The following is a 12,342-nucleotide window of genomic DNA, read 5'->3' as shown; positions in this document are numbered from 1 at the left end:
AGTTAATGTAATTGCCACATAGATTGCCAAATATAGTAGAAATGTCACATAATTCAGCCAAGATTTTCAAACAGATGATAGGTGTGATGCTAATTACCTTTCATATCAGATGCCTTTGTAAAAGTTTTTGATCTCTCATTTGCAAACTGTAGTGCAGAAAACAAAACATGAAAAGCAGATTCAAACTTGGCAAATGATTAAGCAAATAAAGTCACCGTAAGGTAAAAAAAATTCAAATCCATGCAGGAAAATATGCAGCTCTTTCTCTCTCCAACAATCTTGAATGTCAGTACAATTCCCGACGTATTAAATTACAAAATCCATCTTAAATACAAATCCACTGAAATTTTGAAAATAAAGCTGAGAGTAAATTCACCATGAGATCTGGAACAAACTTGAAGTCTAAAGATGATGTGTCTGAGACATTAGGAAATTTTTTATTGATTTGAATATATTTGACTTGTGCAGGGATTAACCCACGTTAGGGCAAAAATGGAATAACTTCCCTGTGAGAACTTAAGGTGAGTCCCAAAAGAAATAAATGTTAAACAAAAGAAAATTAGATCATGAAAAAATGTTTTCAATGGTGAAACATTATTTCTCAGGCTCGCTAACTATTGTTCCTGGGATAGATATTTATTCTCCAATTTTAACCTTCCTGTTATATTCTACACACTATTTCTTTAGATGCAAACCATAGAAAACAATTTAGATCCCGGAAGAAATCCACTTCACATACACCTAGTATGCAAACCACACAAAACTGTTAATTTTAGGAGACAGCAGGAATTTCCTCTGACTCAGTGCACTCCTTGTGAGAAGGATGTAGCTAACTAGGGTTAACTTTCTGACCTATTAATGTGTATAATGAATTATGAGACACCATAGACACACCTGCAGCAATGAGAGGCAAGGCTAAGCTTTGGTGCTTTTAGCAATTGTGCCTTGCCTAACAACTAGGGCGATTAGGAAAATGCTGAAGGTTTTCACCATCCAGTGGCATAGAGCAAGGTTAGAGGATCCCAAGAAAATTGCTGGCGGAGCCAACAGGCCCCTTTGACTCAATGTGTACTCTATGGGAGGGATGGTTTAGATGAGTAGGGGAGACAGCCTCACCTATAGCATATCAAGCCCACATGCAACACATGAGACGTGAGGCTCAACTATGGCTGTTATACAAAAACTTAAATTATTGGAAAAAATGATAGTGCCTTCATTATAAGTTGTGTGAGGATATAAATAGGGCTTAGTCGAGTAAGCTTAACCACCCCACATTCCTATGTTTAATGCATTGTGAAGCAATTTAAAACTACCTGCAAGGCTTTTTTTCTACTGCTTATAGCAAGGACTTGCAAGTTTTATAAAAATATATATAGTTTTCTAGGGAAAATAATTATCATCTTTGCTAATAAACCAACTGCCCCTTCACCTTTGACTGATAATAGTGGGATTGCAGCAGTCTTCTGGATTTGGGGAATTTTAATGCCATAATAGTTTTACACAAAGATGTCTTAATATTAAATAAGCTTTAAGTCAGAGGGGACCTAACAAAGTTTTCTGTGTGACGGTGGAACATTATCAGGATTTACATGTTGAATAGTAGTGATTTGTGGTTGTGAATTGCAGTTTGGTTCTTAACAGGAAAATCAAGCATTAAGTAAGAAAGGTTGTGACACCCTAGGTTAGTCCTACATAGTCCGTTGTGGGAAAATGAAAAAGATTCATAGGTTGAAAAAAGTAATTTGCTAATCAGGCCTTAAGCATTTGGTACCAATGGATTTTGGATTTGACAAAGTTGATGAGTAATTTCTCTCATATGGGTGAGTGGGGGGGTCAGTAATTCTAGAAGATTAATAAACATACAACCATTTGGAGATTATGTTACAACAAAGAAATTTATCTTTCTTACTTGAATTTGCTCACATGAAAGCTAAATATTCAATTGGACCAATTTCATAGTAGAGCTTTAGGTGGATATAAGCTAACCAAGCATAATGGATATGAAAATGAGCAAAGGTCAAACTTTTGAAAATGTGTACCTGAAGGTTCTTTAACAGTGTCGAAAGCTTATCAACTTGCTTCTCGATTACTTGAACCTGGCAGAAAAGGCAAAAATCAAGTTTTTTACTAGCTCAACCATGATATTGTATTTGTATGCATCATAAACTTAACGTTACAGACTTGGCACCTGCTTAAAAAAACCTTCCAATCCCTGTTCTGCAGCACTGATTGGAGGCTGCTGTCCTAATTCAATATCAGCATCTCTTGAAGGCTCTCCTCGAGGGAGCTCAAAAGAATCCTGCCAAAATAATTGAAAAATATTACAAAAGCTCATAATATATGCATTCACTTGAAAAAAAAAGAATAAGAATGGAATTGTCATTTCAGAAAATTCAAATTGATATCCAATAGAAAAGTAAATTTTTCAAGCAATCAAGAAAAGAGCAATAAGTATATACCAATTCAGATAGAATAGTGTACATGTTCATTTGTGTAGCAATATCCAAGTAGAACGAAGTTGAACCACTCGTAAAATTATAGTATGTTTTCATAGATCTAATTAACATATATTTGTGGGTGCCTAACAGGCAAATTGTCTCCGTATCAAGAGAAATGCAGTGACCTAGTAAACTGTTTTGGATCTTGATTGAAACAAATATACTAGACACTTTTTCAAGTTCCACTTAATTATGGACCAGATGCGCCTATTTGGCGATTATATGGTACCCATGTTGAAGACAAAGATATTCTCCATTGGAATGATAAAAGCTTTATATGAAAATGTGAAAGACAAGAATTACACCAATGTAAATTTGTGAGCCATCAGTACAATTCAAGAAGACAAACTAGCACTGTTCAATTAGTATTAATTTAATATCTACCAAATAACATAGTCATAAACCGGTACTCGTAAATGATATATGACATAAGAGTCCCTATGATTTAATTCCAGGCAGCCTTCGGCCAGCTGATTTTTTTTTTTTTGGTCTGATGAACTAATCCATGAGGAGTCAATAAGATAAAGCAAAGACTCATTCACAGATGCAATTTTGAGAGAAGAAAGACAACAGCAACTCCTCAAATCTTATCTTTTAAGTTCCACAAATTCTCGTCATCATTGTCAAGTCATATTTGTCGCCAGTACTTGAGCTCAGCTACATGAATCTTATCCCTCCTTCAAGGATTTCTATGTAAGAATATATCATTTTCATCACATTGACTAATTTTTTATATCTATAATTCATAATTGTTAAACACATTACAAAAGCACCAAAATCTGGAACTATATTTGAGAGTTCTAACATGGTACAACATTCTCTAAGAAAAAGCTGACAGCAGTAAGTTTGTTTAACAATCTCAAACATCATTCCTCATACAAAGCATGTGATATTTTCAAATGTTGTAGTTTTCAATTGGAATTCAATGCATCCCATTGAAGCAAAAGGTGATATCACTCACCCCAAGCGCCCTTGCCCTACAGCAAGATAGAGGGGCAGGTAAATCACAAGTGGGGCATTTTGCCCTATCGCAGCGGTCCTTTACAATGGGGAGGTCAAGCACCCAACAAGACATTTTGCATCCATTGAGCAAACACTCATGCAAGTACCAACTGCGTCAATCCGTGGGGGCAAAATTCAATGCATCCCATGGTACTAGTCAAAGTAGAGATAGAAGGAAAGATACACGCATACAACACTGGGGATTCAGAGTTCATATTGCTCTTATCTTTAATTGGCTCACTCAAACAAATTTGGTTCAAGTCAATTTAATATATGCAGGATTAGACTGCAACAAAAGTGAAACAACAAAATAGATAGATAAGACAATAAGAATCAGTAAGAACAGTGAGAACTGAAGAATGATGGTGCAGAACAAGAAGAAATTGTAGCTTCGCAGGATCAAATTATGTTTGTTTAAATTATTTATGGAAAAAAATGTAAAAGCCCTCATGAATCATTGAATCATTTAAAGCTTATATCTTATCTTATCCATGTTGCTTTATTAGGTTTCTTACAAAATATTTGTATTGATTGAGTTTTTTTACTAATGTTTAAATTTTAAAATACACTAATACTGGCATAACTAATTTTCTATCTTATAGACCATACTGTAGGAGCTATTGATTTTTGTATTTTGATGTAATTTGAAGGGTTGTCGATGGTATGTCAGTGATATCATCAGCTCTTGGTAGAGTAAAAAGGCAGTGTGTGTTAAATAACTAACCTTATATGACACTTTACCAGTTAAGTATACATCAGCAATGACAAGGAAAAAAAATCTTGTTTCCTTCTCATTTAACTTGTTCAAAAGCTTTATTAAGGTAAGAACAATAGACCTAGAACATAAGCACACATTTAAATCACGAATAGATTAAAGCTGCAGATTTATTCTCCATCAAGAATTTATCCTCTTTGAATTATCTTGCCTCAAAACTGATGCTAACCAATCAACTACTTTACTTCCTGAAGAAAGAAGCAGTTCAAAGTTTTCCCATAACGAGCATAATTCAATTGATACCCCCACAGTCAAGTATAACCACGTACCCACACCACACAAGAACTCGTTTTCTTTTATTTCATTTTCTTCTTCGCTGCTAACGCAGAAACTACTTTATTTCTTGTAGAAAGAAGCAGTTCAAAGTGATACACCATAACAAGCATGATTCAATTGATACCCCATAATCAAGTGTAACCACGTCCCCACATCACACAAGAACTCTCGTTCTTTTATTTCACTTTTCTTCTGCACTGCTACAACCCTAACCCCGCACCCAACCTGAATCCCACCCCTGACCAAAAGAAGAGCATTCGGGATCTCCCATATCACTCATTCAACGTCCAATTCCATCAACATTGCTAGATCTAAACCATCCCCCCACCCCACCCCAAAAAAACAAAGTAACGTGCAAGAAAATTACCGATAGGAGGTTATTCATCCCGGCGGCCGACGAGATGAGCAAGACGAAGCAGAGAGAGGAGTCGAGAGGTCGAGATCCGGTGGAGGAGAGGAGCCCTAGCCGAGATCTGGGAAGAAAGCAATGCGAGAAGTCGAAGAGGAGGCAGGTTTGGAGGCGGTAGTGGTGGTAGTCTGGTGGTGGGGGCGCCTTTCCCTTTCGCCGATGACCGTTGCTTACGTTGTGACTTCGGGAAGAGTTTAACTTAGCCGCGACCTATTTAAAGATGGTTATAACACGGTATCGGACCAAGGGAAGTAACGGCCCAATCACGACGGCTTAAATGATGTGCGAGTGTATTGTAACGGAATCTCATTGGCGAGTTGCCCGCGGGCCCCGGTGATCCGGTGAACATGGCCCCTGAGCTGGAGCCCAGCTCAGTCCTCATCCAAGTCCAGCTTTATGTGTTTTTTATTTCTAATATATAAAAAAAAAAAAATTAAAACTTTCATTATTTAGTCATGTTTTTTATGCCGGCCAAATAAGAAAATTGATACGTGATTTTGAACCTATAGTTCAATATTTATTTCATCCATAAATTCCTCCTCCCATGTCATAGCTATCACCCATATGGTCGATTTTCAGACTCGAGTAGTCTCTTAATCATGATTTAATCTTGTTACGAGTATGTTTAGTTTGATGGAATGTGAAAACCCTATGATGCGTTTGTCCAATGTCTCCTGGATATCAAAGTGTGTCGATGGGTGTTATGTGGCCAACATGACCCTTCAAATGGTCAAATCGGCATGGAACTGGGTGAAAAGAGCTTGCGGGTGCTTAGAAAGAAAAATAAAAAAAGATAAGCAACTTTAGAGAGAAGAGTGGTCTCCATATACAAGAAAAGAAAATCATACTATTATCTACCGTCGTTAAACTTTATGCAGCTGACGGGAGGGAATATCCATACGCATGGAGCGTCAAGAGTCAGTTAGTTGGGAGGCGCAAGGTAGGGCACTAGAAGGGGAGGGACAACGATTGAATCAGACAACTAGAATAGTCAGGACCGTTGGCCAGGTGTTGCCCTCATCTGTGACCATCGAGGTAGGGGTGATTCTGACAGTCAAGTATGATGGCTAGATGATTACGATTGTTATGAATTAACTGATGTTGATATTGAAGAGAATCAACTGATTTGAAAGAGTCTCTGCTAGAGAGGACTCTTGTATTCAAGTGTTAGTTAAGCAGGGGAGAAGAAGAGATGATTTTTGACTGCGTTTTCTTTGAATACGTCACTCTTATACTAAAAAAAAAAGTTCTTATCATGCATCATTTGATCTTGATGAAGACCTTAATTAATGAATTTATTATTAGAGTATTTTCCCTATTATTAGGGATGAAATACTAATGGTTAAACAAAGAATATTAGCTTGTAGGTGAGATATAGTAATTTAAGTTAAGTTTTATTATTTGTAGAAATTTTTTATTTGTTTGGTCTAGAAATGAACGACTAAAAATAGCTTAGGAAATTATAAAAAATATTCAAATTCTTGTACATCTACTTGATTCAAATTTTATATTGAAAAAAAATATTTAAAAATAAACATCCACATTTCCATACTAAATCAATTGAATAAAAATCTCTTAGATGTGTTGCTTGGTTTAATTAAGACATTAAATTAGTTAACTAAATACATTATAATTCATATTTTAAATTGTTAATTATTTGTAGTTTTTTTCATATTACTTTATAAAACACCTCATAATAATATATGACTACAAGGAGTAGGCTGGCTTGATCGAGCCCCTAGAGAAAGAAAACTTGGGCCTTGGGAAAAGTTAAGCCTCGAAACATTTAGAGGATTATGACCGTCGTTATAAAGTGGCTAAGGATTATAATATTTAGGCTGCGCTGGGTAAGGGTGATAGGATTAGGATTATATTTTTAAAAAATTATTAATATATCGTCCGGTAAAGTTGATTAGGGGTAGGATTATGGCATCTCCAACCCATCACCAAAATTAAACACCAAATTTGGTGTCAATTTAACACCAAATTGCTCCAACCCATACACCAAAACACACTCCAAATATGGTGATGTGAATAGTACAACACTAACCATATTTGGTGATGGAGAGATTTTTTTTTTATTTTATTATATTATTATAAAATCAAATGTAATTAATTAATAATTATTATTTTCTTTATCTTTATTTATAGTAGAATTAAATGTAATTATTATTTATTATAAATTTAAATTAAGTATATTTAATAGCATATTTAAATTTTATTATGTATATTTGTAAATATTTAATTTATTAAAATTATTATTTTAATTTTATTTAATATATTTTAATTATAATTACATTTATAAATTATCACTAATTTCATAAACATAATACAATAAAATATTAAAATTTTTGATATGCATAAATATATAATACATTACCCATTACATTGACATATAAAATAAAGATAGTAATGACATTAAATTAAAATATTACTAATATAAACTTAAAAACATAATTAACTAAGCTTAACAAACAAGTACATGGTACAAACCATACTAATAAAGCACACATAAACTTAAAATTACTTTAATAATATTATAACACTAATATTCAAGAAGATCACTCCTCATTCCGCTAAAATAATTATGAAATTGCCCGAAAATATTCGTAGGAATCTGAGATTCTTGATCTTCACTTTGATATTGATTAAGTTGTGATCCTTCTCCCTGTATTTGAGATCCTTCTCCTTGATGTGCAACTGAATGAGATCCTTGTACTTACATTCACTTTTGCATAATTCTAATTTGCTCATTGCGAATATATTCACGCATCATCGGGTTAGAGATTGAGTTCAAATCTTTGAATAAAATTTTGGTTTCTTCCTTGTAAAGCATAGTATCTGTCATTTTTGTAGTAGCAGCAGTACTTGCATTCATTGCCTCAACAAGTTGAGCATTAATATTAATTACCTTTGCAATTTGTTCATCATTCTTTTTCTTCATGTCTGGTTTTTTCACCCTTGGAGGTCGTTTATTAGAACTAGCACCGCTATCTGAATCAGTGATATTAAGATCAAAAGCATACACACAAGGAGATGAAGGTGTATGAAATGCTTCCTCGAAGAATTGTTGTTCAGATGAACCAGCATTGGCATTTTGTTGTCGCGATTTCATGGATGCAGTATTCATAGTGTCAGTGCCAAATTTTTCAATGTCTTTGAGAATATTTCAGATATGGTCAAATTTGAAACCCTTTGTGTATTTTTGGTCTTCTGCAAATAACATTTTGGCACGAGTTAACTGCAAGAAAATAATTGAACATCAGTTATGAAGATAATAATATATATTAATAAATTTAGACTTAGATTTTAAAATTTAGATAGTCTAAAATAAATATGAGCATAGTAACTTACAATATCTTGTTCCGATGCTCCACTAGGATTCAGATGTTCGATTTGTCGAATGCAACCTTTCATTTTGGATACTGCACTTAGCATAAGAAGCATTCTTTTTTGCAAAGATCTTGGCAGTCGGCTATGATGCACAAAATTTAGATCTGCATGAAACTCTTTCTCAACTCTTGCCCAGAATTGATCCTTCGATTGGTTGATCCCAATGATTGGATTTTGTGAAATATGAAGGTAAACATAACATAAGTGTTTATCTTATTCAAATGAGTATGAAGCTTGTCGGGGGGTTGCACTCATTTTTAGTAGAAGAGAAACTCTCACAAAAATTGTTAACATACAATGTGTTATACCAATATATGGTAAGCCATTATATAGTGAAAAAATGTGAATATAAAATTATGCAAATTTTGATTCAGTGTCATGTCACGTCGCCTGCCAAACTTGTCCGGATGTTGTCATTGTTGTGTCATGTCATCTGTGCATATTTGTCCAAATGTGTTCATTGTTAGGTCACGTCATCTGGGCACATAAAAATGTGTGTTCAATGCCCGGTCACGTCGCCTGCCAAACTTGTCCCGATGTTGTCATTGTTGTGTCACGCCATCTGTGCATATTTGTCCAAATGTGTTCATTGTTAGGTCACGTCATCTGGACACACAAAAATGTGTGTTCAATACTCGGTCATGTCGCCTGCCAAACTTGTCATGATGTTGTCATTGTTGTGTCACGTCATTTGTGCATATTTGTCCAAATGTGTTTATTGTTAGGTCACGTCATCTAGGCACACAAAAATGTGTATTCAATGTCCGGTCACGTCGCTTGCTAAACTTATCCCGATGTTGTCATTGTTATGTTATGTCATCTGCGCATATTTGTCCAAATGTGTTCATTGCTAGGTCACGTTATATGACCACACAAAAATGTGTGTTCAATGTCCGGTCATGTCACCTGCTAAACTTGTCCCGATGTTATCATTGTTGTGTCACATCATCTGTACATATTTGTCCAAATGTGTTCATTGTTAAGTCACGTCATCTGGGCACACAAAAATGTGTGTTCAATGCCCGATCACGTCGCCTGCTAAACTTGTCTCGATGTTGTCAATGTTGTGTCACGTCATCTGTGCCCATAAGCAACCCCATAAGCAACATGTACCTCATCCATTCAATTATCTCATAAAATGGATAACAATATTGAAGGTTCATCAAATTTATCATCTTCAAGCTCTGATGATGATAACTATGCAGAAAGTTTTAGTGCAAGGCAACAACTGATCGCTCAGGTGATTTCTACCAATAATCAAATTGTCTTAAATTATCTCAATGAAGGAAGCAACAAAAGCAGGCATCGAGGCTCAATTCATGGTCATAAGATGATCAATTGTAACCGTGAAGCTGCTGATCGTAATCTATTTAATGATTATTTCACCGAAAATGCATTGTATAATGATGCAATGTTTCGAAGAAGATTCAGAATGGGACGGAATTTATTTATGCGTATCTGTGATGCTGTTACTAATCATGACAACTATTTTATACAAAGAAGAGATGGGCTTGGAAGACTTGGTTTGCCAAGCTTGCAAAAAATAACAGCTGCATTTCGGATATTAGCATACGGTGTACCAGCGGATGCTACTGATGAGTACATTAAAATAGGGGAATCAACTGCTATTGAAAGTGTGAAACGATTTTGTCGTGCTATTGTTGAAGTTTTTGGAGAGCAGTACCTACGATCTCCAAATGCTCACGATGTTGTTAGGCTACTTCATATTGGTGAGCTACGAGGTTTTCCAGGTATGTTAGGTAGCCTAGATTACATGCATTGGAGATGGTAAAATTGTCCAACAGCTCGGGCAGGACAATATTATGGTCGTAGTGGAAAGCCAACAATTATTCTAGAAACTGTAGCCGATTATGATCTGTGGATTTGGCATGCGTATTTTGGGTTACCAGGATCGAACAATGATATTAATGTACTTGAGTCTTCACATCTTTTTGCTAATCTTGCTGCATGTATTACAATTCTTGCTCATTATGTCATTCAAGGAAAAGAGTACAATATGAGTTACTATTTAGCTGATGGTATATATCCAAAATGGTCAACACTTGTTCAAACGATTCATGCTCCACAAGGTCGAAAGAATAAATTATTTGCAATGAAGCAAGAAGCGTGTAGAAAGGATGTTGAGCGAGCATTTGGCGTGCTCCAATCACGCTTTGCAATTGTTGCAGGACCTTCACGTTTTTGGCAGAAAAATATTTTACATGATATACTGACATCATGTATTATTATGAATAATATGATAATTGAAGATGAACGTGATTTAAATGCACCAATCGTGGAACACTTTGAGGTGTCCACTCCAGATGTTGAGCTCGCAGTAGATGATGTTACTCGATTTGAAGAGTTTCTAGCTCGATATAGACACATCAAAGACAAAGAAGCTCAGATTGCCCTTCGAAATGCATTCATTGAGCATTTATGGGAACAATATAGTAATTATGAAAGTTAAAGTCTTGTAATATTATATTTTCAATTAAGTATCCTTGTTTGTTTTAAATATAAAATAGTAAAATATTTTATCATAATTGTATGTGAATTTATAATATTTTTAAAATATATTTATGCCTTAGTAATTATATAATAAAATTAAAAATAAAAATTATATATATATATATATATATATATATATATATATATATATATATATATATATATATATATAAATTAGTTGGATACTGAATTTTCGGAAATGGTGGTATACCAGAGACCAGGGAGGGGTTGACTGGCTGGATGGAACTGGCCATGATCGGAAAACAAAGAAGCGGAAGGACTCGCTAAGGAATTGTCGGAAAACCAAAAAGCGGGATCGATAGAAGGTTCACCGGGCAAAATGGTGGAACACCTGAAAGCGCTAAGGGGTGAGAAAGGAAAACGAAGGAACAGAAGTGGGAGCTTATAGAAAAGGGGAGCGCTGGAGTAGAAAGTCGGAGGTTGCCGGAGCAATGAACGCAGACAATCGCCGGAGCACATGAACACGAAAATAGCAGCGATGAAACAGAAGTCGGTGAAGCGGCCTTATAAAGATCAAGCCCGGTCGAGCGGAGCCTTCCGATCTAGGTCATGAAAATTGACGCACACATCAAACCGTCGAATTTGAACCGCCACACGTCACATCATCTATGACGCATTGATCGTGTGGTGACAGCGGTGTCGCCATGTGGCATTCACCTACAGGGGCGCATTTAATGAGCTCCATTACTGGCATGGCCGCGTGATCGATTTAATGACGGTGATTTGCACAAGGAAATTCAGATGACGTCAACTTTGACTGCCCGCGGACCAGGACCCGGAATGGTAAATTTTGTATAAGTACCGACACACATATCGTCGAACGACGGAGTGAGGCCGGTCGCACCCTCTACAGCAGCACGACCGAGCGACCGATGGAGCATTAGACTAATTTTGTCCAGTCAGTCGGACCTCCGACCTCCTTCAACTAGACTTGAAGGGAAGACATGTGATCCGGTAATAAGTAGGAGCGATGACACGTGGAAAGTCAACGGTCAATGGTCAACACCGTGAGTATCCGCCCCGAGTGGACGTATGTGTGTCCGATTTTGCATTACAGCTCAGTCTGATGGCGAGCTTCCGACGCTAAGAAGACTCAAGCATGACTAACAAGTTGGAATGAGGGCCGAGCGACCTCCCCGCTCGGTCGAACGAGTAGCGCAGTTTCGACCCTGCAAATACGGTTTCTTCGCTCGACGAGATAGAACCGAGATAATAGGATGATTGGCCGAGAGTACATCCCGCTCGGTCTGACCCTAGTGTCGCCTGAAAGACACTAGCCGGACGGTCCCTCCGCTCGACCCGGTAGAGGACAAAGGAAGTAGTTGACAATATCTTCTTGGGGACTAGTGTTGCCGACAGGTGACATGGTCGGCGGCATGGTCAGACAGAGAATCATATAGAGGAAGCTTTTACTGTCTCGTCAGGGATATGCTCATGCTATTGAGGTATGACGTCAG

General features: G+C 36.4%; 3 protein-coding genes across 3 annotated transcripts in view; 1 reads left to right on the top strand and 2 right to left on the bottom strand.

Annotated features, from left to right (window-relative positions):
- The window catches only part of LOC121991703 (syntaxin-132-like), a 35,537-nt gene extending 30,446 nt beyond the window's left edge, over positions 1-5,091 (bottom strand). Inside the window, exons 1-4 of the mRNA XM_042545711.1 lie at positions 4,919-5,091; positions 2,189-2,299; positions 2,040-2,096; positions 98-146 (exon numbers count right to left, since the gene is read on the bottom strand). Coding sequence (XP_042401645.1) covers positions 98-146; positions 2,040-2,096; positions 2,189-2,299; positions 4,919-4,936 — 235 coding nt within the window. The 5' untranslated portion in view covers positions 4,937-5,091. The remainder of the gene's footprint in view (positions 1-97; positions 147-2,039; positions 2,097-2,188; positions 2,300-4,918) is intronic.
- A 2,594-nt stretch (positions 5,092-7,685) lies between these two features.
- LOC121989928 lies at positions 7,686-8,090 on the bottom strand. The gene has a single exon (XM_042544228.1). It carries the CDS (start codon positions 8,088-8,090, stop codon positions 7,686-7,688), a length of 405 nt encoding a protein of 134 aa, XP_042400162.1.
- A 1,401-nt stretch (positions 8,091-9,491) lies between these two features.
- On the top strand, positions 9,492-10,823 carry LOC121989924. Its single transcript, XM_042544225.1, has 2 exons — positions 9,492-10,102; positions 10,316-10,823. The coding sequence occupies exons 1-2, from the start codon at positions 9,492-9,494 to the stop codon at positions 10,821-10,823; spliced, it is 1,119 nt and encodes a 372-aa protein (XP_042400159.1).
- Positions 10,824-12,342: the final 1,519 nt, after the last annotated feature.

Source organism: Zingiber officinale, chromosome 6B (assembly GCF_018446385.1).
Source record: "Zingiber officinale cultivar Zhangliang chromosome 6B, Zo_v1.1, whole genome shotgun sequence".
Lineage (NCBI taxonomy): Eukaryota > Viridiplantae > Streptophyta > Magnoliopsida > Zingiberales > Zingiberaceae > Zingiber > Zingiber officinale.
The sequence above is the reverse complement of the archived record's forward strand: the minus strand, read 5'-3'. Positions and strand labels throughout refer to the sequence as shown.